The 24,313-nt window shown below is 47.7% G+C and overlaps 2 protein-coding genes across 3 annotated transcripts; both read left to right on the top strand.

The window, feature by feature from the left end:
- The first annotated feature begins 1,831 nt into the window (after positions 1 to 1,831).
- taf1b (TATA-box binding protein associated factor, RNA polymerase I subunit B) lies at positions 1,832 to 10,042 on the top strand. The gene is made up of 15 exons (XM_023953180.1): positions 1,832 to 2,182; positions 2,648 to 2,746; positions 4,010 to 4,097; positions 5,026 to 5,123; positions 5,197 to 5,289; positions 5,538 to 5,643; positions 6,522 to 6,675; positions 6,743 to 6,842; positions 6,925 to 7,072; positions 7,149 to 7,323; positions 7,407 to 7,444; positions 7,516 to 7,603; positions 8,425 to 8,495; positions 9,330 to 9,558; positions 9,660 to 10,042. The coding sequence occupies exons 1-15, from the start codon at positions 2,165 to 2,167 to the stop codon at positions 9,880 to 9,882; spliced, it is 1,728 nt and encodes a 575-aa protein (XP_023808948.1). The 5' UTR covers positions 1,832 to 2,164; the 3' UTR covers positions 9,883 to 10,042.
- Positions 10,043 to 17,710: 7,668 nt separating this feature from the next.
- On the top strand, positions 17,711 to 23,767 carry LOC101171127 (Krueppel-like factor 11). Of its 2 annotated transcripts, none has more exons than XM_020714641.1 (4): positions 17,711 to 18,079; positions 21,336 to 21,548; positions 21,664 to 22,522; positions 22,680 to 23,767. In XM_020714641.1, exons 1-4 carry the CDS (start codon positions 17,726 to 17,728, stop codon positions 22,967 to 22,969), a joined length of 1,716 nt encoding a protein of 571 aa, XP_020570300.1. In that variant the 5' UTR covers positions 17,711 to 17,725; the 3' UTR covers positions 22,970 to 23,767. The 2 variants fall into 2 exon arrangements, with proteins under 2 accessions (XP_020570300.1, XP_004083985.1); XM_004083937.4 differs by lacking the exon at positions 17,711 to 18,079 and adding an exon at positions 18,637 to 19,420.
- The last annotated feature ends 546 nt before the right edge of the window (positions 23,768 to 24,313 follow it).

The raw sequence follows: 24,313 nt of genomic DNA, 5'->3' as shown, positions 1-24,313 counted from the left end.
ACCAGTGGCTACAATTTGGTTTTGGTTTTTTAACCCGAGTCAGAGTTTAACATGTAATTTTAGATACGGGTGAATGTCGGGATACAATGTGAAATAAGATAAAAATAACAATAAGAAAATAAAAGAAAAAAAAAGTCCAAAGAAGGTTTGTCTATTTTTAAACCATTGAACTGAATCATGAAGAATCCTTAGTACAGCCTATTGTGCTCAATTCAATAATGATTTATTATTTATTGTTTTAATACATCAAACCAGGCTTAGTATGAGGCCCCTGAACAGTTTTTTTTGTCGTTCATTTGCTCATTAGAAATTGAATCAGTTAGTTGTAAAGGGGCCCAAGTCCAAGAGGTTTGTTTTTCCAGGAAATGATTTTAACTGCATAGCTTAAAGGGAGGCTACACCAAATGATTCATACTTTACCCAGATTTAGCCCCAGTTCATAGCTTACAAATGCTATAATATGAAGCACCTCATTTTTATCATTTCAGAGGACTAGCAAACTAAAGTCTCTGGACTTGGGCCCTTCTTGAATTGAACTGGGGTGCTGCCATATTGGATAACTAGTGCTGCCATCTATGGGATAAAGCTAAACCCGTGCAAGAGAGGCCCAAGTCCAGGAATTTTGCACTTAATGCATTTTAAATGTCAAGCATAGTCAGTACATTACAACAGACTTGGGACTTTTTTGCACATAATCAGATAGCTTTTCCCTTGAAGACCATAGAACAGATAATATCTCTATTTTGAACAATTGTGGACTTGGGCCCTTTATGAACTAACCGATTTTTTTAATTTTTTTTGTTTTTTATTTTTGTTTAGTAAAACACAAATCACATGTCAAATTGAAGCCAAAAACAAGGTTTGAACCAAATCTCTGAGAAAGTTTTTCTTTGCATACATAATAGTTACTGCCATGTAGGGTATATTTTTACTTGAGTGCATTTTTTTTCGAACTTTTACTCTATTACATTGTGTAATTAGATAGTTTTTGTACTTTTACACTTTATGAACTGCAGATTCAAAACAAGTTACCGTAAAAGTCTAGATGGCTTGTGTGTTATTGTCAAATGTGATGAAATGTCAGTGTTTCACAACTAAAAGGTGCAGTTTTGGAGATCAGGGCCATTTGTTATGTCATCATGTGAAGTTGTCGTGAGCTCTTTACTGAAAAAAAAAAGTATTTACAAACCTGCTGTAACGTTAAAGAAGATTATTTCTGCCATGGCCTTCTTTCTCTTCTTTTAACTCTAGAAAAGCTGCAAAGCTCAATATATTATGAAGCCCGGAATTCATGATTTTAAGTTCAGGTTAAGAACCCAGGAGCTCCCTAAAAAAGAATTTTTCTTATCAGTTCATTGTCGTTGCAGACAGTGGACAGTGTGGACAGCATATACAATTAGTAAAGTTGTCTTTAAGGTATGTAACATTTACTTGTACATGAGTAACCCTGTTTGGGAGCATTTTCAGGTCTCTACAACACAGTAGGGATGAGCCTGTGAAGGCTTTTATTTTGAAAATCTGCCACCAATCTTCGCTGTATAAAAGTGAACTTGATGAGTTCCTGAGCAAAACAGTCACCGAGCTCCTAACAGTGAGCAGCCAGGTGGGTGCGCGTGATTTCACAGCAGTAGCTGAAAAATAAACCATTAAAAGTTTATTCATGAACGGAGAACAGCCTCAACTGGGACATGGGGGGGATTTCCATGTTATATAAGAGCAAAGGAAACATCTGGTTGTCTATTTATAACCTCTGATCTCATCTAAATCCGCTTTAAAGGAAAACCAATGTCTGATGCAGAGAGCCACAGCTGGCGCTCACTTTTCCTTATGATGCAGTAAATTCATACAGTTTTTCGGTTATTCATTCTCTTCCACACTGCAACCTTCTTTCATTTTTGTAATCCTTGCATTTGTTTTTCTCTGGATGCACGAAGCCTTAGACTAGTCGAAGGTGAAAACAACCATCAGAGTTTCTTTCAAGGTCAAGCTGTGAAAGCCGGGGCGGCTTCGTTGAAGGCGTGCAGTTCTCGCGGCGCACTGTAGGTGGCAGCAGCGGGCGGGTTTTCTGGAGGCGCATCGAAGAAGAAGCTGCTCATCCTAGGCTGCACATGTCTACTGTCTGGCTGTTGAAGAAGACAACAAACCGTTTATCTCTGGAATCACAATGGACGAAGAAGAAACGGTAAACATGGCCTTGGACCTCTGTTTTTGTATATGTTATATATGTTTTGTATTATGTCAGCTATTGTTTTTAGCCCGCAGATTTTCCGCTAACGCTATAAATAAACCTCCCTTCTGCGTGTGATCATGTTCTTATCAGACCCTTTTTTGTTGGGCGTCAGTTGTTGAAATCAGTGGGAAGGAGGTTATATTTTGTTGGGCTCTGCAGCTTCACCAGCGATGAACGCTCTGTGTGGCGGAGGGCAGAGGTCTTCTGTACAGAAACAATTACTAAGTCCATCCCGTTTATGATCATCAGCACGTTTACGTGATGACGTAACAGTAACTTACGCGTCTCTGTGGTGAAACACAAATGACGTTTTTAGTTGAGAGCATAATAGGAAACCTCAGCACATTACAAACTTCATCAACAGTTTAATGAATGAGGGAACGTGTGCGTGCGTGCGCGCATGCGTGTTGGTTTCAGGCGGGTTACGCGGAGCCGTGCGCCCAGTGCGCAGCCGTGGACTGGGGTCTCTCAGAGGAGGGTCGCTTCTTCTGCAAGTCCTGCCACAATGTCATCGAGGTAAACATCAGCTGACCGGAGCAGCTCCACCAAACAAACACACACAAGAACACAAACAACTCAAACAAAAACAACAACAGAGGCGAGACATAGATTTGTTCCTTTTTGACTGGGTGAAGTGGAGACATGGCGAAGTCAAACTACACACGGCGTGAAGGCAGCAGCGTGAAGGCTGCCGAACACTGGCACCAACCTGTAACCAGCAAAGTGAAGCACACTTTGACAGGAACCAAACCTACCTCCTGATCAGAGGGATGACCACTCTACCCCTGCACCGTGGTTGCCCCTATATAGAATATCATAGAAAAGTGTCATCATTTCTATAATACCATTTAAAAAAGCATAGAATACAGATTCAGGGCCCACTGTTTAGTTTTATGTTTAGTTTGACATCGATTGGGGTTTCAGCTCATAAATCCCACAAAACAGGATTTCAAAAATTAGAATACTGTGGATAAATCTGCTCTGTTTTCCCAGAGAAGAGGACAGGGTCATTGGAGGGACAGTTTGGATCTAAAAAAGGTTGTTCATGCCGGAGTTATCAATGCCACGATAGAAACAAAGTCATACCTGACAAGAATACAAATGGTTGTGAAACATTGTGAAGCTCTAGAGCAATCCTCATGTCTGAGTTCATCCTCAGAGAACTGGAACTGATTCATGAGGACTCTTCACGCAGACAAGCCCCCTCCTCCCCTCCATGCTCAGACCGGGCCCTTCCACCACAGAATGTGGTCTCTGGTCAGAACCTCATTATGGAGCCAACACACAATCAAAGGCAGACAGATCCTGTTCATTTCAGGGCCAGTCTGAACACAAATCCAGCTCACCGATCAAACAAAGACACAATCAACCCTTTTAAACCATATTCAGTTTATACATATATGCATGTTCATCCGCTCCTACAGCCTTTGATGTTGTGAAGACTTGATGGCATTAACATTCTCAAATGGCAGCCACAGCAACAAATCTGATTTCCTGCAGAAACCTTGATGGATACTTTGGCTTTTTTCCTGCTATAATTACCAAAATGTCTACCAGTGTTCAGCATTAAAGCTTTGTTGAGTGGCTTTGGGCCTTTACCAGGGCTGGGCTGCCTTACCTTTAGGTACTAACTGGTCAATAACTTGTTCAAACTGACCGTTGAAGAATCCAGAGAGGTTGTGTGCAGTACTGTTGGCTGCCAGCAGGGGGCAGACCGAGTCAGCTTATGTTGATGTTGTGAGTGTTTGATTCAGCCTTCCTCTTTCCAAATGTCCTCAGCGAACCAAAGAGGTGATGGACCTCACCTTCATCCAGGGAGCCAACAGGATCTCCACCCTCGGCAGAAAATCCAAAACCGAGACAGCAGGTCTGAGTCCCTCACATTCTGCTGCAGTTTGTTGTTGTTTATTTGTTGAAATAACTCAAAGTTTACTCACTTCACTTGATTAGGATCTATACATTTCCAGGTTCAGACTTAATCCGACTGAGGTTTACTTTTTTGGCACTGTCCAGCCAGCACAGTGAGATTTGGGTGGACAGATTCTCTGAAGGGAAGTGAGCTGCTGCAGCATCCATTTCTGCTGCAGGTCCCACTGAAGCAGCCCCCTTGCTCCTTTGTGCGTGTGCAGAGGCTGTGCACGGCTGTCTGATCCATCCATGCAGAATCCTGCCCCCGTCGGGGAGCCCACCTCCTCCTGTGGAGCAGCACTCCGCTGTCTTCTCGACCCTCTGCTGGCACATTTCTCCATCTGATCACACTTTGCATCTGTAGGAGACTACAGATGCAAAGTAGCACCACTGCTCTAATCCGGTATATTTACATGTATGACTCTGAATAGATGTATGTTAACTATCAAATGAACAAACCTGATCATAGCAACCCAGGAGGGAAGGGTTAGTATCATTTAACCACCTTGAGGTTGTGACTGACGCTGTCATGGGGTCAGCTGTGGAGCCATGCTGCCACCCACCTCCTCACCAGCTCCTCTGGCTGTGAGCACTGCCTCCAGTCCTCTTTTCCATTAGGAGTGCATCTTAAATCATTCCTTCTTGTTTCTAAAGGTCTCCGTGGTGCATTAAAGCGTGTTTTGGTTTGTCTTCCTCCAGCATCCTCTGATCTTCAGGCTCCTCCATGAATCCTTGTTGCTTCTAAACTCTGGAACTCTCATTCAGACATTTGCTTCGTTTCCAGTTTTAGATCTTTGAAAATGCTTTTGGGTTCCTCTCAGTTTGATGGCAGTGCCCATCTGAAACGTTTGTGTTTCTTTGTCTCACACGTGTTCTGTGTCGTTCAGGTGGCCGTCACACATGGATGGTCTGTGAAGGTTTCCAGTTCATCCTGATGAACCAGGCGGATGCCCTGCTTAGGCTGGGAGTCCATCCTCACTTCAAGGTCTGAATCTGTCCGTATTGATCTGCCATCGATGCCTGAGCCCGTCTGATCAGTGTGTGGCTCGCCGCTTTAGGACGGCGTGCTGCGTCAGCTGTGGAGGCTCTACTTGCAGAAGAGCCGGCAGGCTTACTGCGTCAACCGAGTTAGGAGCGCCAAGTTCAGAGTGGTCAGTTTCAGTCTGTGACTCACCTTCCTTTGAAAATCTGTGCTGAGATAATCATATACATGATTTCAATGAGTACTAACACGGATGTTTATTTATTCATATGCTCTCCATGCTTTTTCATAACTGGAGGGATATCAGTTTAGTCTGAATTTTTAGATCCACTCAAATGCAGGAACAAACATAAATGTCTTCAGAGGAAGAGTGATGATGACTGCAGCAGCCTTCTGTTCTGTCCCCCCCCCCCCCAGGGAGACGCAGACTCGGATTCAGACAGCGCAGCCGAGGCGTCTGTGGCATCAGCCAGCGGGACGGATGGAGAGTCAAATCCCTGCAGCAGCCCCAGCTCTAAAGGAGGTATGTTTGACTCCCCCAGCAGGAGCAGCTGGGGTCAGCCATGAAGTCTTTGGTCACTGGACTATGGAGACGCCAGACCTCAGATCTCTGCCGTCTGGGGGACTACAGGGGGGTCTGACTTTGAAATGAGTGAATTATTATTATTATCTAATTATTGAATTAGACTACTGACAGAAAGTTGGAGATATTACTAATAACTAAAAATTAATGAGAAAAAAACATTTTCATTAGGTTAATATTACCCCTAAAATGAGGACAATAATAAAAATAGCCCCAAATAACAGAAATGTCAATAGTGGGTATTTGCAGCATTTGCATCAACAGCAGCTTGACAGTGACGTCTCCTCACCAACCTCATGGTGTTGGTCTGAACCAATCTTCCATAAGTGCTGCATGTAGTTCTGCAGCTCACTTGGGGGTGGGATACCATCATCCAGTCTGCTTCAGCTGGTCCCAGACGTTCTCTATGGGTTTCAGGTCAAGGGTCATTGCTGGTCATACCACATGAGCTACTCCCACTTCCTGAAGTCCTGCTGTGACAGTACTGGTACCATGTGATAGGGTGTAATCATCCATGAACAGAAAGCTGGGGGTGTTCTGGTGGAATTGGGGGATGAGAATGGTTCTATGATGTCTCTGAGGTTAGAACATTCAGTGACTGGGTCATTTACAATAACCAAATCAGTTTGACCCTGACTGGTGATACCTGTCCAGACTGTTACACCTCCTTCCCCAAAGCCAACCCTGAGGACCTTTGACCTCGGCGTATCGCTCACCACGTCTCTGTGTATATCACATCCACTGAGTTTGTTGTTTTTTTCACAATATCCATGACGTATTGTGAGTATTGTATGTTGAAATGTAGCCTAATCCCTCAGGCAGTGACTGGTCTGGATCAGCGGACAGCCTCTGTTACCTGACTCCCCGTCAGAGGCGGAGCCATAGACTCCTGAGCCTGAAGAAGACTCTGGCCCTGATCCACTTGGCCTTGGTCTGGAGCCGGGAGGCGCTGACTCTCAGCGACCTGCTTGGGTAATCTGCTCCTCCAAACCAGGCGTTGGACTGCTGGATGTTGGGCTGATCCTGTGTTTGCTCTCAGACTGGTGAACTGTGGAAGCGTCCCGTATGTGAAGGCCCATGAGCAGCTCCCAGAGCAGATGAAGCTGTTCGGCAAAGATGCTCTTCTGTTTACTGCAGAGGTAACGACCTGGAGTGAGTGAGCTGCTGACCTCTGCCCTGTGTTCTCCTGTTTGTTGACGATGTGGTGAACTGTCTCTGCAGACGGTACCGTCTCACCGCTCGCTGCATAAGGAGGCTCAGGATCTGCTTCTGTTCCTGCAACTTCCAGCGTTTCCTCCCATCAGCCAGCAGACTCTGCTCCACCCGGGGCCACTGAGCCTGCGCTACCTGATCGATGCAAACCTGCCCGGTAACAGCTTCCTCCGTCCCAGCTGACAGACAGACATGCATGCTGCGCGGGCTGAGCGGCTCCTTCCTGTCTGCAGGTGAGCTGCACAGGTGGGTCTGCAGAGTGGCGGAGCTCGCAGGTTTGTTCCATGAAAGCCGCCAGACGTTCCACCCCGAGTCCCAGCCCACCCTGCCCCGGTACGACCTGCAGGCGGCAGCGCTCATTATCGTCACCATGAAGCTCCTCTTTGGCCTGGACGACCACACCGAATGGTAACCCCCCCTGCCCTGCCCTCCCCACCCCCCTACATCCATTCCACAGACAGGTCGTCTCACTGCGGTTCTCCTGGTTTCAGGGAGCTGTCCAACAACGCCAGGTCCACAGACGGAGAGGGTCCGTGAGTGCCCCCTGTGTGTGAGTCCTCTTGGTGGGGGCTCTTCAAGCTCATGCTTTCTCTCTGACAGGGGCCCAGTTTAACCTGCGAAGGTGGTACAAACTGATGCAGACCGCTCTGAACCGAGCTCAGCAGAGGAGGGACCAGGACACAGCCAGGTGAGGTTGTTCCTCGGTTCCAGTTTGTCGGACTCCTGCAGATCCTTCAGGTCACTTCTGGCAATATTTTTAAATCTGACTTTTGGGCGCTTTAAATTCTAATAGAATTTTCATAGATATGAGTTTTATTTTTCTAACAAGCTCACTAAAAATGTATATTTCTTTTAATAATAAAGAAAGAAATTGTAGTCCATCATAGCCATTCCATTCATCTGCTTCAACCTCGAACTCAGGGGTTCTCAAAGTGCAGCCCGGGGGCCAATGACAGATACTAAACGAGTAGAAGATCTAGACAGCAACCTCTGGAAAACATCTGGAGGGCCTGGTTAACTATACAAATGACACTTGGTCATTAAAGTTATTAAAAACAACTTTTTCTCTTTATCCATTTTTTCACAGAAATTGGCCCCCAGTCTAATGTCAAGTTCTTAATTTAGCCCTCTGTTACAAAAACTTTGAGATCCCCTGCTCTAACTGAAGGACATATGAGCCTCACAACTGGATTGATCAAGCTGGTGTTTGTGGTCAACAGGTGGCGCTACAGGCCCCATCATTGTTTAGTTTAGGAAAGATTGTTAAGCGGAACAAAACCCCCGAACTACTTCCATTTTCCTAGTGAGAATCAGGTGTCTTTATCATTTAATGTAAAGATCAGAAATGATTGTTCCAGAATTAGTTTGTTACAGTTTTCTGAGGCTGTAAATCATGAACTTGATTTAGGTTTGTCTGGAGGACATCAAGCATCCTCATTCACTGCTTCATCTTCACTGTGTTTTTTTTTTTTTTTTCTCTCTTTTTATCTTCACTGTGTTTTGTCACAGGAGGCAGTGGAGAGCTAAGAAACCCATTTTCATGAGGAAGAAGGAGAAATGGTGGATCATGAAGAAGAAACGTAGGAGTTTGGTGCTGCTTCTAATGTTGCTTGTTGTTTCTGCATCCTTGATGCACTTTGAGCCTCGTTCTGTATGTCCTGCATTTATTCACTGTTACTGAGGAATAGAGGAATGGAAGGTCCTTAAGATTCAAAAAGAAAAATATTCTTCAAGTTTAGATTCCTCATTAAGTAAACTGTACATTTAATTCTTGAACATTTCCAGACTGACAATGTGCAGAGAATATTCAAAATTCAGTCTTCTCTGGCCACAGCTGTTTTCTAATTCCATAACGACTTTCGTCCAGAGGTCTACAGGAGAGATTTCATGCAAAGGAGCTTTGTGTGTCCAATCAGACATTAGCAGATAAGAGTTTAGGAAATGTTTTCCCTCAGGAATGCGTTCAGGATGTCCACAGGAAGCTTACAATCTTTCAGAAGAACTCAGTAGATGTTCAGGAGCTCATCCTGAAGCTGCAAGAAGCCACTTTCATGTCATGTCAGACATTTGCTGCAGGACTTGTACAGAAGAGAAGGCAGAGCATCACATCGTGACATCTAATCACAGCAGAGAAGCTTCCTGTCTGCAGTCAGGGCTGGAGAGTGTCATGGAGGACGTGTTTAATGTGCTGTGATGAGCGTTAAAGGCTAACCTCAGGCTTCTGTGATTTACGGGGAAAACCTGCTGGAGCTTCATTAAAGCTTAAAAGTTGCATTTACTCAAAAAATATCTGCAACCGCGGTTCATGTCTGCATCCAACAGTTTCTCCTCCGTTCATTTATGCATGTTTGATTCAGATTCCCTCCTGACAGTGTGAAAGTAGGAGGAGCTGACCATGGTTCTGATGTCTGCAGGAGTCGCAGAGCAGCTGCAGATTTGCTTTGAGAAGCTTTCCTCTCAGCCTAGTGGCCCTAAAGATGTCACCACCTCCAGCTTCAAGTTCTGTTGGGGGGAACAGAAGGGAGCCGACGGTCCCAGTCTTCACCACACGCTGCTGGATGGAGTGGTGGGGCTCAAAGATGACCTTCTGACCCCCCACCACCACTCATACTGGCATTCGTCGCTCAGACCCTGCAAACCCAGGTAAGACTGACAGAGACCTAGAGGTTTTATTGATGTCAGACCTGCAGGCGGAAAAAGCTGAGAGGCTTTGAGGAGATCTCAGAAATGCTCTTCTGCTGCAGATGCCAAAACCACTTCACGGATTTGAAAAACACGCTGCCGAACTCCTTCGTTTGGCTGCTGGAACTGTTCTGCTTCATTCTGGACGTGAAGCCCAGCTGCCTGTACGAAGAGGTCCTGAGTGTGGAGAGACGGGTGTTTGCGCCCCCCACGGACAGAGCGCGGTTAAGGAACAGGACTGAAACCAGGACCAGACATTCGGCTCAGACCTCTGAAGAAAGTTAAACTCTTCAAGCTTCTTCTCTCATCATCTGCCTCATCATCAGCTGAATGATGTTTAAAAAATGCTGGATGACATGAAATGTAATGTTAGGTGGGGGGTGTCAGTCTGTGGACCGAATTATCTTCCTTAATTTTGTAGAATAAAATCTTTAGTAAACTGTCATTTGTTGTCTGAAGCTCTTTTCATTGTTGCCTCGTGTTTTTGCCTGAAGTTCTTTTGTCAAAACAGACTGACAGATTTCTGTGTTTACAGTTCAGAGGAAGATCCGAGCTCTTCAGTTTCAGATTCACCGCCCTCCTGCAGCTCACAACACTTTTGGTAAATGTTCTAGACGTGTGTTCAGCTAAAACTAGACACCTGGATGGAAATGATTGGGCTTGTCTCTGGCAGAACCCTCAGAACAAGCACACATGAACTGAAATGCAAGAAAAATGTCAAACGGGATGATGGAAATGGAAGGTGGAGCTGAGAAAGTGCTGGTCTCTGTCCAGCTTTGATTCATGTCGCAGATCAGGCAAGGAGAACACAAACTGATGGTTTTCGCGATCAGGGTTATAACAGTTCAACCCACATGGCCCCGTGTGAAAAAGCATCTGCTCACCTACGGTCAAGTATGTTAGATACCTGTAAAGTCTTTCAGTTTTCCCATCGTTGTAGAATTCAGATAAATTGGAGGGTTTTCATTCATGAATGTCTCAGCTGGATCCAGTCAAGGACAGGCACCCATCCTCCATCACTCAGACCCAGCCAAGCAATTTATCGTGGAGGTGGACGCTTCTTAACGGAGCTGGACTCTCTCATTGCCATGGTCAGCCTGCTAAGATGTTACTGTGCATCTACTTTAAAAAAAAAATACTTAACACCAGGGAACAAAACTATGACGTGGGCCACTGGGAACTGCTGGCCACCAAGGAGGTGTCTTCAGAATGGAGTCATGGGCTCGAGGGGTTGGCTCAACCCTTTCTGGTTCTCACCAAGCTGCCCACAGCTCTAGAAACAGCAGTTCAACTCATCACTCACATGTTCTGCCAGTACAGTCTCCTGGAGGGCTTAGTGACGGACAGTGGGTCCCAGTTAACCTCGCAAGTGTAGCATGAAATCTGCAAGGGGTCTAGGCATCAACGTGAGTCTCACCTCCGGCTACCACTCTCAGTCAAATAGCCAAGTGGAACGCCTGAACCAGGAGATCACTTGGTTCTTCCAACTGGAGTCAATCTTGGTTTGGGCTGAATGCGCCCAAAACTCTCTAAAGAAGACGACCATGGGACTCTTGCCATTTCAGTGTGTGCCTGGGGTTCAACCTCCATTCTTTCCCTGGCCAGGGGAACCCACAGAGCTGCCAGCAGTGGACAAATGGTTCAGCCGTTGTGAGGAGATGTGGGAGGCAGCTAATGTTCAGCTCGCCTGACCCAAGAGGACACCGACTGGTGCAGACAGGAAGGTCCCAAACTGGTTCCCAATCAGTGGGTCTGGCTTTCCACCTGAGACCTCCGACTATGGCCTACCCCGCAACAAACTCAGTCCCAGGTACGTGGGTCCATTCCAAATAATGAAACAGATCACCCCAGTTTCCTACTGTCTCCAGTTTCCTCCTGACTATCGCATCTCTCCCACCTTCAACGTCTCTATGCTGAAGCCTGCCAAAGGACCTACGGATGGGGGGTCACAGCCTGAGCCCTCTGACGTTGGCATGCCTCCCTTGATGGTGTATAGTGAGGCAGCCTATCAAGTCAGGGAAATCCTAGATTCCAAGCGCTGAGGGATTCGCTGTGATATCTGGTGGATTGGGAGGGGTACAGCCCAGAGGAACGCTCCTGGGTTGCCGCTGATGACATCCAAGACCAGTCCATAAAGACTAAGAACAGAACTGGTGACAAAGGGCACCCTGCCAGAGTCCAACATGGACCTGTACAAGGTCTGACTTACAGCTGGTTATGCCAACCAAGCTCCTTTTCTGGTCATACATAGACTGGACAGCCCTCAGTAAGGCTCTCCGAACCCCATACTTCCAGAGCACCCTCTACAGTACACCATGGGGGTACCCGGTCAAACACCTTCTCCAAATTTAAAAAACACATATGGACAGAAGGAGCAAACTCCCACAAAATCTCCAGCCCCCTAAAAAGACTGTAGAGCTGGTCCAAGATGGAAACCGGACTGTTGTTTGAATGTGATTCCCCAGTAGTTGGAACGTACCCTCCAGTCCCCAGTCTACCTTCTTCAAAAGGGGAACCATCACCCCTGTCTCCCAGTCCAGTGGTACAGTTCCCAACTGCCAATACTGCAGAGACGTGTCAGCCAAGAAACTACCAGAGCAACCAGAGACTTAAGGTACTCAGGGTGGACCTCATCCCCTCCTGATGCTTTGCCACCATGGAGTTCATAGACTACCTCGGTGACTTCCGCATTGGTGATGGACAGCCCCACCTCAGCCTCTGCTTTCTCAAGAAGAGGTGTGTCAGCAGGATTGAGAAGATCCTGGAAATATTCCTTCCGCTGCCCGACAATGTCCCCAATCAAGTCAACAGTTCCACATCTGCACTCGAAACGATGCCTGGAGAAATCCGTTTTCCCCTTGTGAGGTGCAAGAGGTTTGTTAGAATCTTTTTGAGGCTAATCAATGGTCTTTTTCCATGGCCTAACCCAACTCCTCCCTGGACAGAGTTTTTGCCTCTGTAACAGCCCGGGCCATAGCCCACTTAGACTGCCATTACACGTCAGCTACTTCTGTAGTGCCACAATACAGCCAGATTTGGTACAGAAGTCCAACAACAGAACACCACTTGGGTTCAGATCACGGAGGCCACTCCTTCGAACCACGCCCCTCCAGGTGCCACTGTGGTTGCTCATGTGAGCATTTTAGTCAGAGGTACTCCCCACTGCTGTTCGGCCCGTTAGCTAAAACAAAAGTCAGAGACCTATCTCCCACCCAAGCGCAAAGGGACATGACCCTCTTGTCCACTGGGGTAAACTCCAACACCTGACAGCTGAGCTGGGGGTTCACAAGTAAGCCCACACCAGCCGGCTGCCTCTCACCTTGCGCATCTTCAGAATGGTAGAAAATCCAACCCCATTTGAGGTACTGTTTCAGAGCCCAGGCAGTGTGTGGAATTTAGCCCACCTATATCTAGCCAGTACGTCTTAAACTTTTGCACAAACTCAGGCTCCTTCCCTCTCAGAGAGATGACATTCCATGTCCTAAAAGCCAAGTTCCCTGACCGGGATTTGGGCCGCCCCGAGGTACCCACCTTCAGCTGCCACCCAAGCCACATTGCACTGGCCCCTTTAGAGCTCTCCTGCTCATGGTGGGCCCACAGGAGAGAGATTTCATGTCGTTTCTTTGGGCCAGAGCATGATCACCTGGTTGCCCCTACCCCAGGCCTGGCTCCAGTGCAGGGCCCTGGTGATGCCAATCCAGTTGACATAACAGAGTCTAAATTTTGAGGCTCAAACAGGACGTGCTCTTTGTCTGGCTTTGTCTGGCTTGTCACCCAGGACCTCAAGCTCTCAAACCCCTTCACCATATATATATATACAGATCAATGGTAATGGGGCAATTACCATTACAATAGTGACCAATTAACACCTCTCAACACATGAGAGACAGACATCAGACAAGAACAATGAAGTCCCCCGTTGGAGCGCTTTCCAGTACCCTTCCGAGAGACACCAAGAACAAACAAGGTCTGCGTCAGATGAGCACCCTGATGCAAAGTGGGCTACTGAAACAAGACGTAAATGGACAAAATTTCTTAGCTGTTCCTAGTGCTGCGCTTTTCTGGACTGAGAGGTGTGAGGTCTTTCCAGGGATCTACTGTAACCACTCCTCCAGCTTGTGGGTTACTGCCCCGAGTCCTTCAATTACCACCATCCTTTCTCCAGTTCCTCTCTGGGTCCCTGGTATTTCTCCAGTTTCTCGTGTTCCTTTTTCCTGATGTTCCCATCGCTTGGCACTGCCACATCCACCACAATGGCTTTCCTCTGTTCTTTATCCACCACTACAATGTCTGGTTGGTTCGCCATTACCATCCTGTCAGTCTGCATCTGGACTAAAGACAGGATCTTTGCCCTCTCATTCTCTTCCATATTTGGAGGTGTTTCCCATTTTGACCTTGGGGTTTTCAGTCCGTACTCTGCACACATGTTCCTGCATATTATTCCAGCCTCTTGATTGTGGCACTCTATGTATGCTTTCCCTGCCAGCATCTTCCCCCCTGCAGTTATGTGCTGGATTGTTTCCGGCACCTCTTTCCACCTTGGGTCTTGTCTGGTGTGGTAGATCTACACCTTGGGTCTTGTCTGGTGTGGTAGATCTACACCTTGGGTCTTGTCTGGTGTGGTAGATCTACACCCTGGGTCTTGTCTGGTGTGGTAGATCTGAGCCTCTATCGCTCTGGTGCTCAGGGCTTGTTCATGAGCTGCCAGGATGAGTGCTTCAGTGCTGTCCTGTAGGCCGGCCTTTCTACCCATTGACAGGACTTCTTGATATCAGCCACTTCAGTTATGGTCTGGTGGTACATCCCATGCAGGGGTTTGCCCTCCCATGATGATCTGTCCTCCAACACAGTATCCTCTGCTCTCCATTGCCTGAGACACTCACTGAGCACACTGTCAGTTAGGGCTTTGAGCTTGATGTGTTCATGGATCTTGGATGTTTCATCGTAGATATTGGCTTCCATGCTCACTAGTCCTCGGCCTCCTTCCTTGCGGCTAGCATACAGTCTCAAGGTGCTGGATTTGGGATGGAACCGTCCATGTAGGGTGGGGAGCTTTTGTGTCTTAACATCTGTGGTCTATATCTTTTCCTTTGGCCATTTTATCATTCCTACAGGGTATCTGATAACTGGCAGTGCGTAGCTGTTTATTGCCCGGGTTTTGTTTTTCCCGTAGAGCTTGCTTCTCAGGACTTGCCGTACTCGTTGGAGGTATTTACCTGTTGCTGCTTTATTTGTTGTCTGCTCCAGGTTGCCATGTGACTGCGGAAATGCAAGGTACTTGTAACTGTCCTCAATGTCTGCTATTGTTCCTCCTGGCAGTGAGACCCCTCCTGTGTGAACCACCTTGCCTCTCTTTGTCACCATCCGGCTACATTTCTCGAGCCCGAATGTCAGTACTGTAGATCCTGGTGGTGTGGATCAGGGAGTCAATGTCATGCTTGCTCTTGTGAAAGTGGCTTCCCATTGGCTTCAAGGGTGGTTTTCCACAGCTTCATCGAGTTTCCTATGAAGGCTTGTAGAGTCCTGTTGATGTTGTACAACTTCAAGCATTCAGTGATCCACGTGTGTGGCATTGAGTCATAGACTTTCTTGTAATCAATCCAGGCTGTGCACAGGTTTATGTGTTGTCACCCGCAGTCTTGAGCGACTGTTCTGTCGACCAGGAGTTGGTGTTTGGTTTGGCTCCTCTGCAGTCTCTACCAATGCTCTTCTGTGTGTTGCTCATGTTTTGATCCATATGCCCATTTATCTTGGTTGCAATGATGCCTGAGATGAGCTTCCATGTTGTGGAGAAACAGGTTTTTGGCTGGTAGTTGGATGGGACTGCAACCTTTGAGGGATCCTTCTGGATAAGGATCGTTCACCCTTCCGTTAGCCATTCAAGGTGAGTCCCATCTCTTAGCAGCTGGTTCATTCGTGCTGCCAGGCGCTCATGGAGTGCAGTCAGTTTCTTTAGCCAGTAGGCATGTATCATGTCAGGACCCGGTGCTGTCCAGTTCTTCGTACCTGAGATGTCTGCCACAGTGATGGTTACTGGATTCTGTTCAGGGAGGTCGCTATCTTCTTTTCTCAATGCCCAACAGTCATTGGGCATTGCTGTTATGTGCTGTCTCTTTCTCCCATATACTTTTCCAGTATTGTTCAGTTTACAGCCTTTGTCACCCAGGACCTGACAGGGTCTGCTCTGCTGTTATGACCCTGCCACTGAGCGTACACTTTCACATGTTGAGTTGCGAACAGCCTGTTTATCCATCTGGCTTCATTGTCTCTTGTGTACTTCGTTAGGGGACTGCTAAAGGCTAGGAGCCTTTGTTTGGCAGTTTCCAGTGCTTCAGGTATGGGCATCTGGCTGTATCTCTTAGGTACTTGCTTTTTCATTGTACCGCTTTGGGCCTCTGTCAGCTGGCTAACATCCCTCCGAGTTGCCCTGATTTTGCCCTCTAACCGTTGTTTCCATGGCAGTATTGTTTTCTCCCATGGTTGCTCTTATAGCCAAGCAGATCCCAAAGATCACTGTTGCTGAGGTGTAAACCAGTTAATTGGTTTCAGTGATTTTTGTGGTAGGGATTGTCCTTAATTCTTCATTCACAGTTTCCAGGAAACTTTCAGGTGGTACGTCACTCAAGCGTTTTATTTGGTGTCGGGGTTGCCTGGTGTTCATTCTAGGCATGATCTTGTCTTTCAGGTCAGTTGCTGCCTCGCTCAGCGCATCTGTGGTTGTTGGGGCTGTGTACCCAAGCTCAGGGTGGGAGTGTGGTATAATTGAAGTGGTAGGGGTGTGGATGTAGCATATATATCGTGGACTAGTGATCAGAAAAATCAGAAAATCAGGAACGGTTCAATGAGAGAGGAGGCAGAGACTGTAAGATTTGCTTTGAAAAAATATTTTGTAATAATTTGGAAAAAAACAGACATAACATGAAATACTATGCAAATACGGAAAGCACAAATCCAGGAAATTACAGTATTCAATTATTTACAAACAATAGTCCTTTTAGTGATCCAGTGTATCCGAATCAGCTCATGCATCGTCCATACAACCCAGACTGAGATTGATAAATCCAGAGGCAGGTGTCCAGTGAAGGGGAGTGATTGAAGTTTATGAAAATGTCACTGGGTCGTAGAATTAATGCATATGCAAAAAGGAAATGGGTCTGTAGGCTACAGGAGCCTCCTACCAGCCCGGACTGAGCAATAGGATGAAGGAAGTTCCTAGGTAGGCTCCAATGCTTGGTCCCTTTTCTGGTTCGGGCTTAGCTCGCCATCTATATATGGCCGATTTCGTCAAAATGTGTCAAATACGCGGCTTATTTGCAGCGGGTTTAAACTGGTAGTTGGCTCCTCGCAGCGTCATAATCCGGCTCTCCTGTCATCTAATGCGATAGCTTCCGGGGTAGCGGCTTATAAAGCTAACTAATTGGTTGGTCGCGGTCACATGACCCAAGGCACGCAAGGTACGTAGTATACACGCAACAGGTGGGGAAAAAAAATACAATGGCCCAGGTTGGAACCTGTGTTACATGGACTTCCAACAAGCTCACTCCTAACTGGTAAGAGTGGTTGTCATAGAAACATTGATTCAGACTGACTTGGATCATTCACTGCTTACTGAAGATGTCTGGACACAACATGGTGGCCTCTGTATCACGAAATATGGCGAATGAATTGACTTTATCTGGTTGAAGTTGGAAGTAAAGCGTCTTCTATGGGTGACGCCACACTCACTCAGTCCATTTCTCGTGTACAGTCAATAGGAAAGACTCATCCACTGTGCACGTGGATGTGTCATGTCTGACAAGCTTGGCCAGTGATGGTCTGCTGGTCCAAAGAGTCAGAAAGATATTAGACCTTTTTTGTCATGCTGCAGTCAGTACAATTGAAGAGACTGATAACTTAGTTTACCTCTGGCAATTTAACTGTGTGATCCACATAGTGTAAAATCTTTAGGCTGTGTATTTATTTTCTATTTATTGTGTTTTCTATTTAATACAAAAACCTGTTTTTGTCTCTATTGCTGCAACATTAACCCCCATTCGTTTAGTGATGGCTAAAAGCTTTTGCTGTTCTGCTGTAACATTGTCCTTTAGTTTGTTTATGATGGGTGATCCTCTTTAAAAAAAAAAAGCTCATGTTTGGTGCACCAACCAAACGATTTCATGACATTTCCTGTACAAATGAGTATTTTGTGGCAGAGCAGCATACACAGTGGTGCGTTCAGGGTCCAGGGGTTTCCTCGGTCTTCCTGCTGCAGCTGAGCTCAGACTTCCTCCAGCTCAGGTCGAGGGTTTTCTGCCTGGAAACAGTTTTCATACACGCTTCCTGCTTCCTTTCTGTTTTTTTCTGGAACAACCTCAGTGAACTTGGGGGGAATGAACTTGCGTCACCTCCTCCTCATCCTCCAGCTGCAACCCAGAACTTCAGATCAACCGGAGCAGGAGAAGAAAACCTCAGACTGAGTGATGCGCGTGCACGGCGGACACGGGTGCGAGGCTCTCTGTCTGTTAAATGGCCTTTGTCTCTCAGAAAGTCAGTTTCTCAATACGTAATGACACGCGCACGTGTGCCCGCGGCGCTCCAGCTTGAGCTGGGGTGACACGCGCGTTCCTCTTTGGTATTTTCGGAACCAAAACACAGAAGCTGTGAGCAAAGTTCCGGTTACGTCTCATTGCACTTTCACGCGGTCCAAACGAAAGCGGTTTGTGCTTTATGGAATGGGCTCGGACCAACAACAAAGAGGCGGGTGCTCGGCTGCTATGCACGCGCCACGGTGGGTGGAGGAGGAAGGGGGGCATTTCAGCCCCTCCCAGAAATTCTTGACAGAGGAGGTTGTTTACAAGCTCGGCGCACACAAGTCCCCGGGTTCACGGAACCGTGGGGAGGGAGGCGTCACAGACAGGAAGCGGCACGCGGGGAAAGGCAGACACATGAACACAATCTCACACGTGCGACAAGGAGCGTGCACGCGCAAAACAAAAGTATTATTGATATTGCAAATAAAGAAAAAAGTGGGGCACATTCTCGAACACGCGCTTAAGCCTCTGGTGGGCGGAGCTCTAACTCCTGCAGAGAACCAAAACACGGAACGATTGTCATGTTTGAGTTTCACTTTCACAAAAAAAGAAGATGGTTGGACATAAATGGCGTAAGAAACAAAACCAGAAATAACGTTTTTACGAAGCAAGAGCCCTAAATATTTATTGACACTGAAAAGCCGATTTTCTAGGAAGGCGTTGACGTAATTTTACAAACTAAAAGTGTTTTGATATTTTTACATGAAAACTGTTTTTAATATGAAAGTCACGTGGTATTCTGCTTAAATCAACATCACATTGTGTAAAAGCGGTATTTCCGCGAACACAAACGCACGTGCACTGCAGTAATTATAGTTTATATTCCGTTATTTTTTATTTCTTTTGTCATCAGTTTCTTTGCGTCTTCCTCGCGCCTGTCTGCTCCCCAACCTTTCCCCCAGATCCGCGGGTTCAGCGGGTTCACTCTGACACCGCTGACTCCCAGGCCACGCCCCCAGCAGCCACGCACCCCGGTTTGGACCAATCGCGTGCCTGTCACGTACAGCTCACGGCGCTCTCCGGCTGAGATTGGCTGTGGCCCGCTACACCTTTGGCTGTGATTGGCTGAGTGTTACCAGCCGCCAGACTCCTGTGAATTTCGTTTCTGTGTGTTTTCGGAGCTTTCCTGCTCCGCAGCTGAATCTCTGCTCCGCCGTCAGCAGCCCTTCTCCCGTGCCGCATCTGCCTCGCGCTCGGACCTGCTCCTCCTCCTCCTCCTCATGTTTGGCTTTGCGCAGGGGCGCTCCTGTCAGGTGAGTCCGGGTTCATTCCCGGCAGGTGTTTGTAGCGGTTCGGTTGGGGGTGTCGGTGTGTCGGGAGCTGGTTGTGGGGTCAGCTGGAGCGGGTGAGTTTTGGCGCGCGTGCCTGCGCGCCTGTGATTGGGTGTCATTACGGCGCTGTCACGCGGTTTATCTGAGGTCACCATGAACCCGTTGCCCCCCGTCTGCGCGCTCCAGTGCTGCGCGCGCGCCGTGCAGCCCCGCACTGCGCCGCCGCGTCAGAAAGTTTGCGCAGTGGTTTGCTTCAGCCTTTTGTTTGTTTGTTGTTGTGTGTGTGGAAGAAAACGACATGTGTGTTGTCATCAGGAAACGTGACCACCGCAGGTCCCGCCGAGGCTGCGGGACACCAAACTACTGCATGTTGCAAACACCAACAAAGAACCCGCGTTCCAGTCACGCATAAAGCAACGGTTCCTCAAAACGGTTCTTCCGCTGATGGTTTTGATGTGTTTCAACATTTCAACTTATTCTGACTTTGTCACGTGCCGTAGACGCCTGAAGACTTTTAATTAAATGTGATCGTTTCCCATCAAAACAATAACATCTGAGCAGATTTCTTATGGTTTTTACGTTCACTTTTTCACGAACATCTGAATTTCGTAAATTTTTGGATGGTCAGTGAATCTTATCACAGACAAAGACATGACAGCGGGGGGGCAGGAAGCAAACAAAGGGACTGATGGAGAGATGGAGTGATAGAGATGGAGAGGTGCTGTCCTCACACGGCGCACCCTGAAGGCTGCTTTCATGTGTTGATTTCTGCGATGTGTTTGTGGACCTCAAGGAAATTACAGCCCTGCTGTTAGCCTGTTGTGTGGCTTCCTGCCCCCCACCCTCCCATCCTTTCTTGAGGGTGTAAGAAATTCCTCCTCAGAGTTCCTCCCATGGCTTTCTACCCCCCCAGTATGTCTGCCACCTCACCTCCACCCTTCCTGTGGGTGCAGCTGAGCGTTTGCCGCTCGCCCCAGAGTCCTTTGTCCCCAGCTAACCTCCCACACTCAGCCTCCCAGCCTGCTCGCTGTTCTCAATCGGTCTCTTCTTCTCCTTCTGGTCATGCTGAGTGTGTGCGGGATGAGGGGGGGTGGGGGGGGCGCCTGGAAGAACCCATGTTTGCCGCTCCTCCTCCTCCTCCTCCTCCTGCCTGGTCAGTGAGCAGCAGAGTCTGCTGAGAATGGACTCCAGAGAAATGCTTTGAGTTTTTGTTCAGGTCATGTTGAGGATCCCTGGAGATTCACCAGCAGCCCTTCAACTCTCAATGCTAAACCATGATTCCAGACAGCCGTCTTGGTCTGACTGAAGATTGGAAGGATCTTTGGTTTGGATTAAAGTGGTTCTTCTGCAGCCCTTGCACTGCGCCCCCTGCAGGTGCTCTGAGCTGGCGGCACATTTTTACCTCTCAAACGGGCATATGGGGCTCCGTCCAAGGGGGCGGGGCATTTGGGGCAAATACAGAATCTCCGGCTGGTCATTCTACAGTGATAAAAAGACGTTTTGAATGTCTTTTTACTATTAATTTATAGCTTTATTATTGTGACGTGTGCAAAATTATGCAGAAAGATAAAGATGGAAAGTAGTCTTTACTATAATCTTTTTGTATATTTATTTATCTATCTATATATACCCAAAATATGTCAATACCTCTTTTAAAAATGCACAAGATAGTTTGGGTCCACTGTCCCTTCATGATGGACCGTCAGAACTTGTGGTGATGAGCAGATCCTCTCAGCGTCTGCCTCCATTACTGGAAGGAGGAGCCTGCAGCCCTGCAGTGAGCCATGTCTTTGGGCAGTTTGATTCTCTCAGAAACGCTCCTCGGTAGGGAGAACTCTTGGGTTCAGAGGTGACTCTAACGATAAGAAATGTTTTTCCTGATGTCCCCCCCCTGCAGGTGGGGGGTGTGAAGGGACAGCCCGTGGAGCAGAAGCCATGCGTTCAATACCACGACCTGGAGGCCGCCGAGGCTCTCGTCAGCATGAGCTTTTGGGGTCAAAAGCTGCTCAAGCCCCGCCCACTGACCCCCACTTCAGACTCAGGCGACTCCCTGCAGCTTCAGCAGGAGGGGGCGGATGCAGCAAAGGACATGATCGCTCTGTCTTCTCTGGTGAGTGAGTGCTGGGGGAGGTTCCCCCCCTGAGCCTCCTATGGAGCAGTGTTTTCTGGGCTGTTCTCCCTCAGCTCTTCCTCTATGAAAACCTTTTCTTCTGTCCCCCCTCCAGTGTATGACCCCCCCTCACAGTCCCAGCTACAGCGAGGCCTCCACCAGAACAACCTCCACCGTCGGCGCCTCCTCCGGCAGAGACGTCTTACTTTGCTCCAGTCCTGCCACCTTTTCCTCCCCCCCCAGTGACTTCCAGACCTGCCTGACTCCTCCCAGGTCCTCCCCCCTTACCTCAGAAACGTCACCACCCTCACCTCAAACTCAGCTGTCATGCAAAGCGATGGCCACCAGCGTCATCCGCCACACGGCCGACAGCCTCAGCCCTGCCACGCCTGGACCCCCCACCCAACTTACAGAAACCTCCGTGCCCCCGGGTCCAGACACCCTTCCACAGGAGAAGGATGCACTTCCCCCCTCTCCTAACAGCAACACCCCTCCTCCGTCAGCGCCCCCTCCCTCCTCTACCTCTTCCTGTTCCGCTGCATTCCCGTCGTCTCCGGTTCTCTGCCAGGTTTTCCCGGTCAACGGCCAGACCGGGATGATCTCCGCCTTCGTCCAGGCGCCGGTTCAGGTGCAGGCTCAGGCGGGGACCAAGCCCATCCTGCCCCAGACCCCCCCTCAAGGCTTTGCTCAGCCGCTGCTGGTGAGCTCGGCCGTGACTCAGGGGACGGTCATGTTCGTGGTGCCTCAGGCCCCCATCTCCCAACCGCAGCAGGGTCCACAAACCGTCATGACCCTGGGCAGCACCAAGCTCCTCCCCTTAGCCCCGGCTCCAGTGTACCTGCCGTCAGGGCCGAGCGGCGCCGCCTCGCAGGCCGACTTCTTACGCAGAAGGAACTATGTGTGCACCTTCCCTGGCTGCAGGAAGACCTACTTCAAGAGCTCCCACCTGAAGGCTCACCTGCGCACACATACAGGTAGCACACACACGCTGATGTCTTTGTCTACACTTGGTGTTTACTCCCACACACCCACTGTGACCGGTAGCAGGTCTGCAGCTCCTTTGAAGCAGTGCTGAGATTGAGAATCCAGACCGGATCTCTCAGGTGTAACTTTCCCCTCTTGCTCCTGCAGGTGAGAAACCGTTCAGCTGCCACTGGGAGGGCTGCGAGAAAAAGTTTGCCCGCTCCGACGAGCTTTCCCGCCACCGCCGAACCCACACAGGCGAGAAGAAGTTTGTGTGCTCTGTGTGTGACCGGCGCTTCATGCGCAGTGACCACCTGACCAAACACACCCGCCGACACATGACCACCAAGAGGGCGTCGTCGTGGCCTGCCGAAAACCGAGAGCTCAAAAGGTCCCTGCCCAAGGGCCCCAGCCGGAGCCCGGCGCTCGCCGTTGAGGTGACGGTCTCCCCCAACTGACCAGCTCTGGGTTTGGGCTGCAGGGCGGGCTCTCCGATCAGCTGAGCTGTAGACGTCTGCAGACCCTTGACGCGTTTACAGAACCTCAGAACAGAGTCAGGAACCAGAACCTCATGGACGGTTGTAAAAAGGAACTTGGACTTCGTCTTTGTCTTCATGTCACAGTGGTTCAAGTGACCAAGCTGCCGTTTTCTGGATTCAACACTGGGGTGTCCCAGTCTGCTCAGGACATTTTCTTCCCACAACCAAATACTCAATGCAAGAATCCCGGGGGGGTCAGGATGCTGCTCATTCAACATTGCACTGGATTTTGAAAGTCTGGCTTGTTTTTCTACTCTGCGTGTCGTCCTGTTTGCGTCGCGTGGACAAGTCCATTTAGCCAAACGTGCACACTCCTTTTGTTTGCCAAAGCTTCTTTATCGTGCTCATGTTGTTATCCAGCTTCTGTATAGTGTCTGGCTGTAAATACTGTAAATACATATCTATATGAATGTTATGCATACTTTCCATGTATTGACAGTAATTGATATTTTTTAAATGAACAGTTTTCATTACTGTGACACTATCTTTTATCTTTGTTTTAAACATTATTATATACATTTAATGGTATTTAAGAAGCATTTGTTGAAGAAAAAAAGTGCATTTTTAATTTGGCCCATAGTGTAGCCAGTAAGGGAATACCTCATGTTATTAAATGTTATTCTCATAATAACGTCTTATATCAGAATAATCTCATTTCTGAACGTTTGCTTGTGGAACAGTACGACTTTTGTAATAAAACTTTACCTTGAAAGTTTGGATTGATGTTTTGTCTTCTCTAACTTTTAGATTGAAACAGTTTGGGTTTCATGTAGATTTCATTTTTTGTCTGATTTGAGAGTTTTCAGCTCTTTTTGTTTGTAAAGATTTCCTTTGAAGGTTTTCTTGAAATCTTTGTGACGATGTTAAAGCTGTGCCCTGTGATCAGGGAACCTTGTAAGGTAGATCCTAAATTAATTTCAAACTTTACTTTTAGAATAATGATCTAAAAATGACAAACGCTGACCGTTAGGAATTCACCTTTGAAATTAATGAGCATATCTTCAATACTACTGGGGTTTTCTGAATTACATTGATGCACCAGAAAGATAAGACATGAAAAATATGCTATAGTGCAACATGTCTGCTATTCTAAATGTCCCGAGAACACAGACGGTAAGTTAGAGAGGTGACTATGTAATAAGTAAGTAACTTGTGATGATCAACAGAGCAAAATGGAAAAGATAAATTGACTGGTTTATTGGTTTTGTGGCAGCTGGAGGGCTGAGTGAGTTAAGTGCAGGGCCAGGATGTGGGAAATAAGGG

The sequence above is a fragment of the Oryzias latipes genome, chromosome 24, assembly GCF_002234675.1.
Source record: "Oryzias latipes chromosome 24, ASM223467v1".
NCBI classification, from domain to species: Eukaryota; Metazoa; Chordata; class Actinopteri; order Beloniformes; family Adrianichthyidae; genus Oryzias; species Oryzias latipes.
Note: the sequence above shows the minus strand (reverse complement) of the source record. Positions and strands in the feature narration are given on the sequence as shown.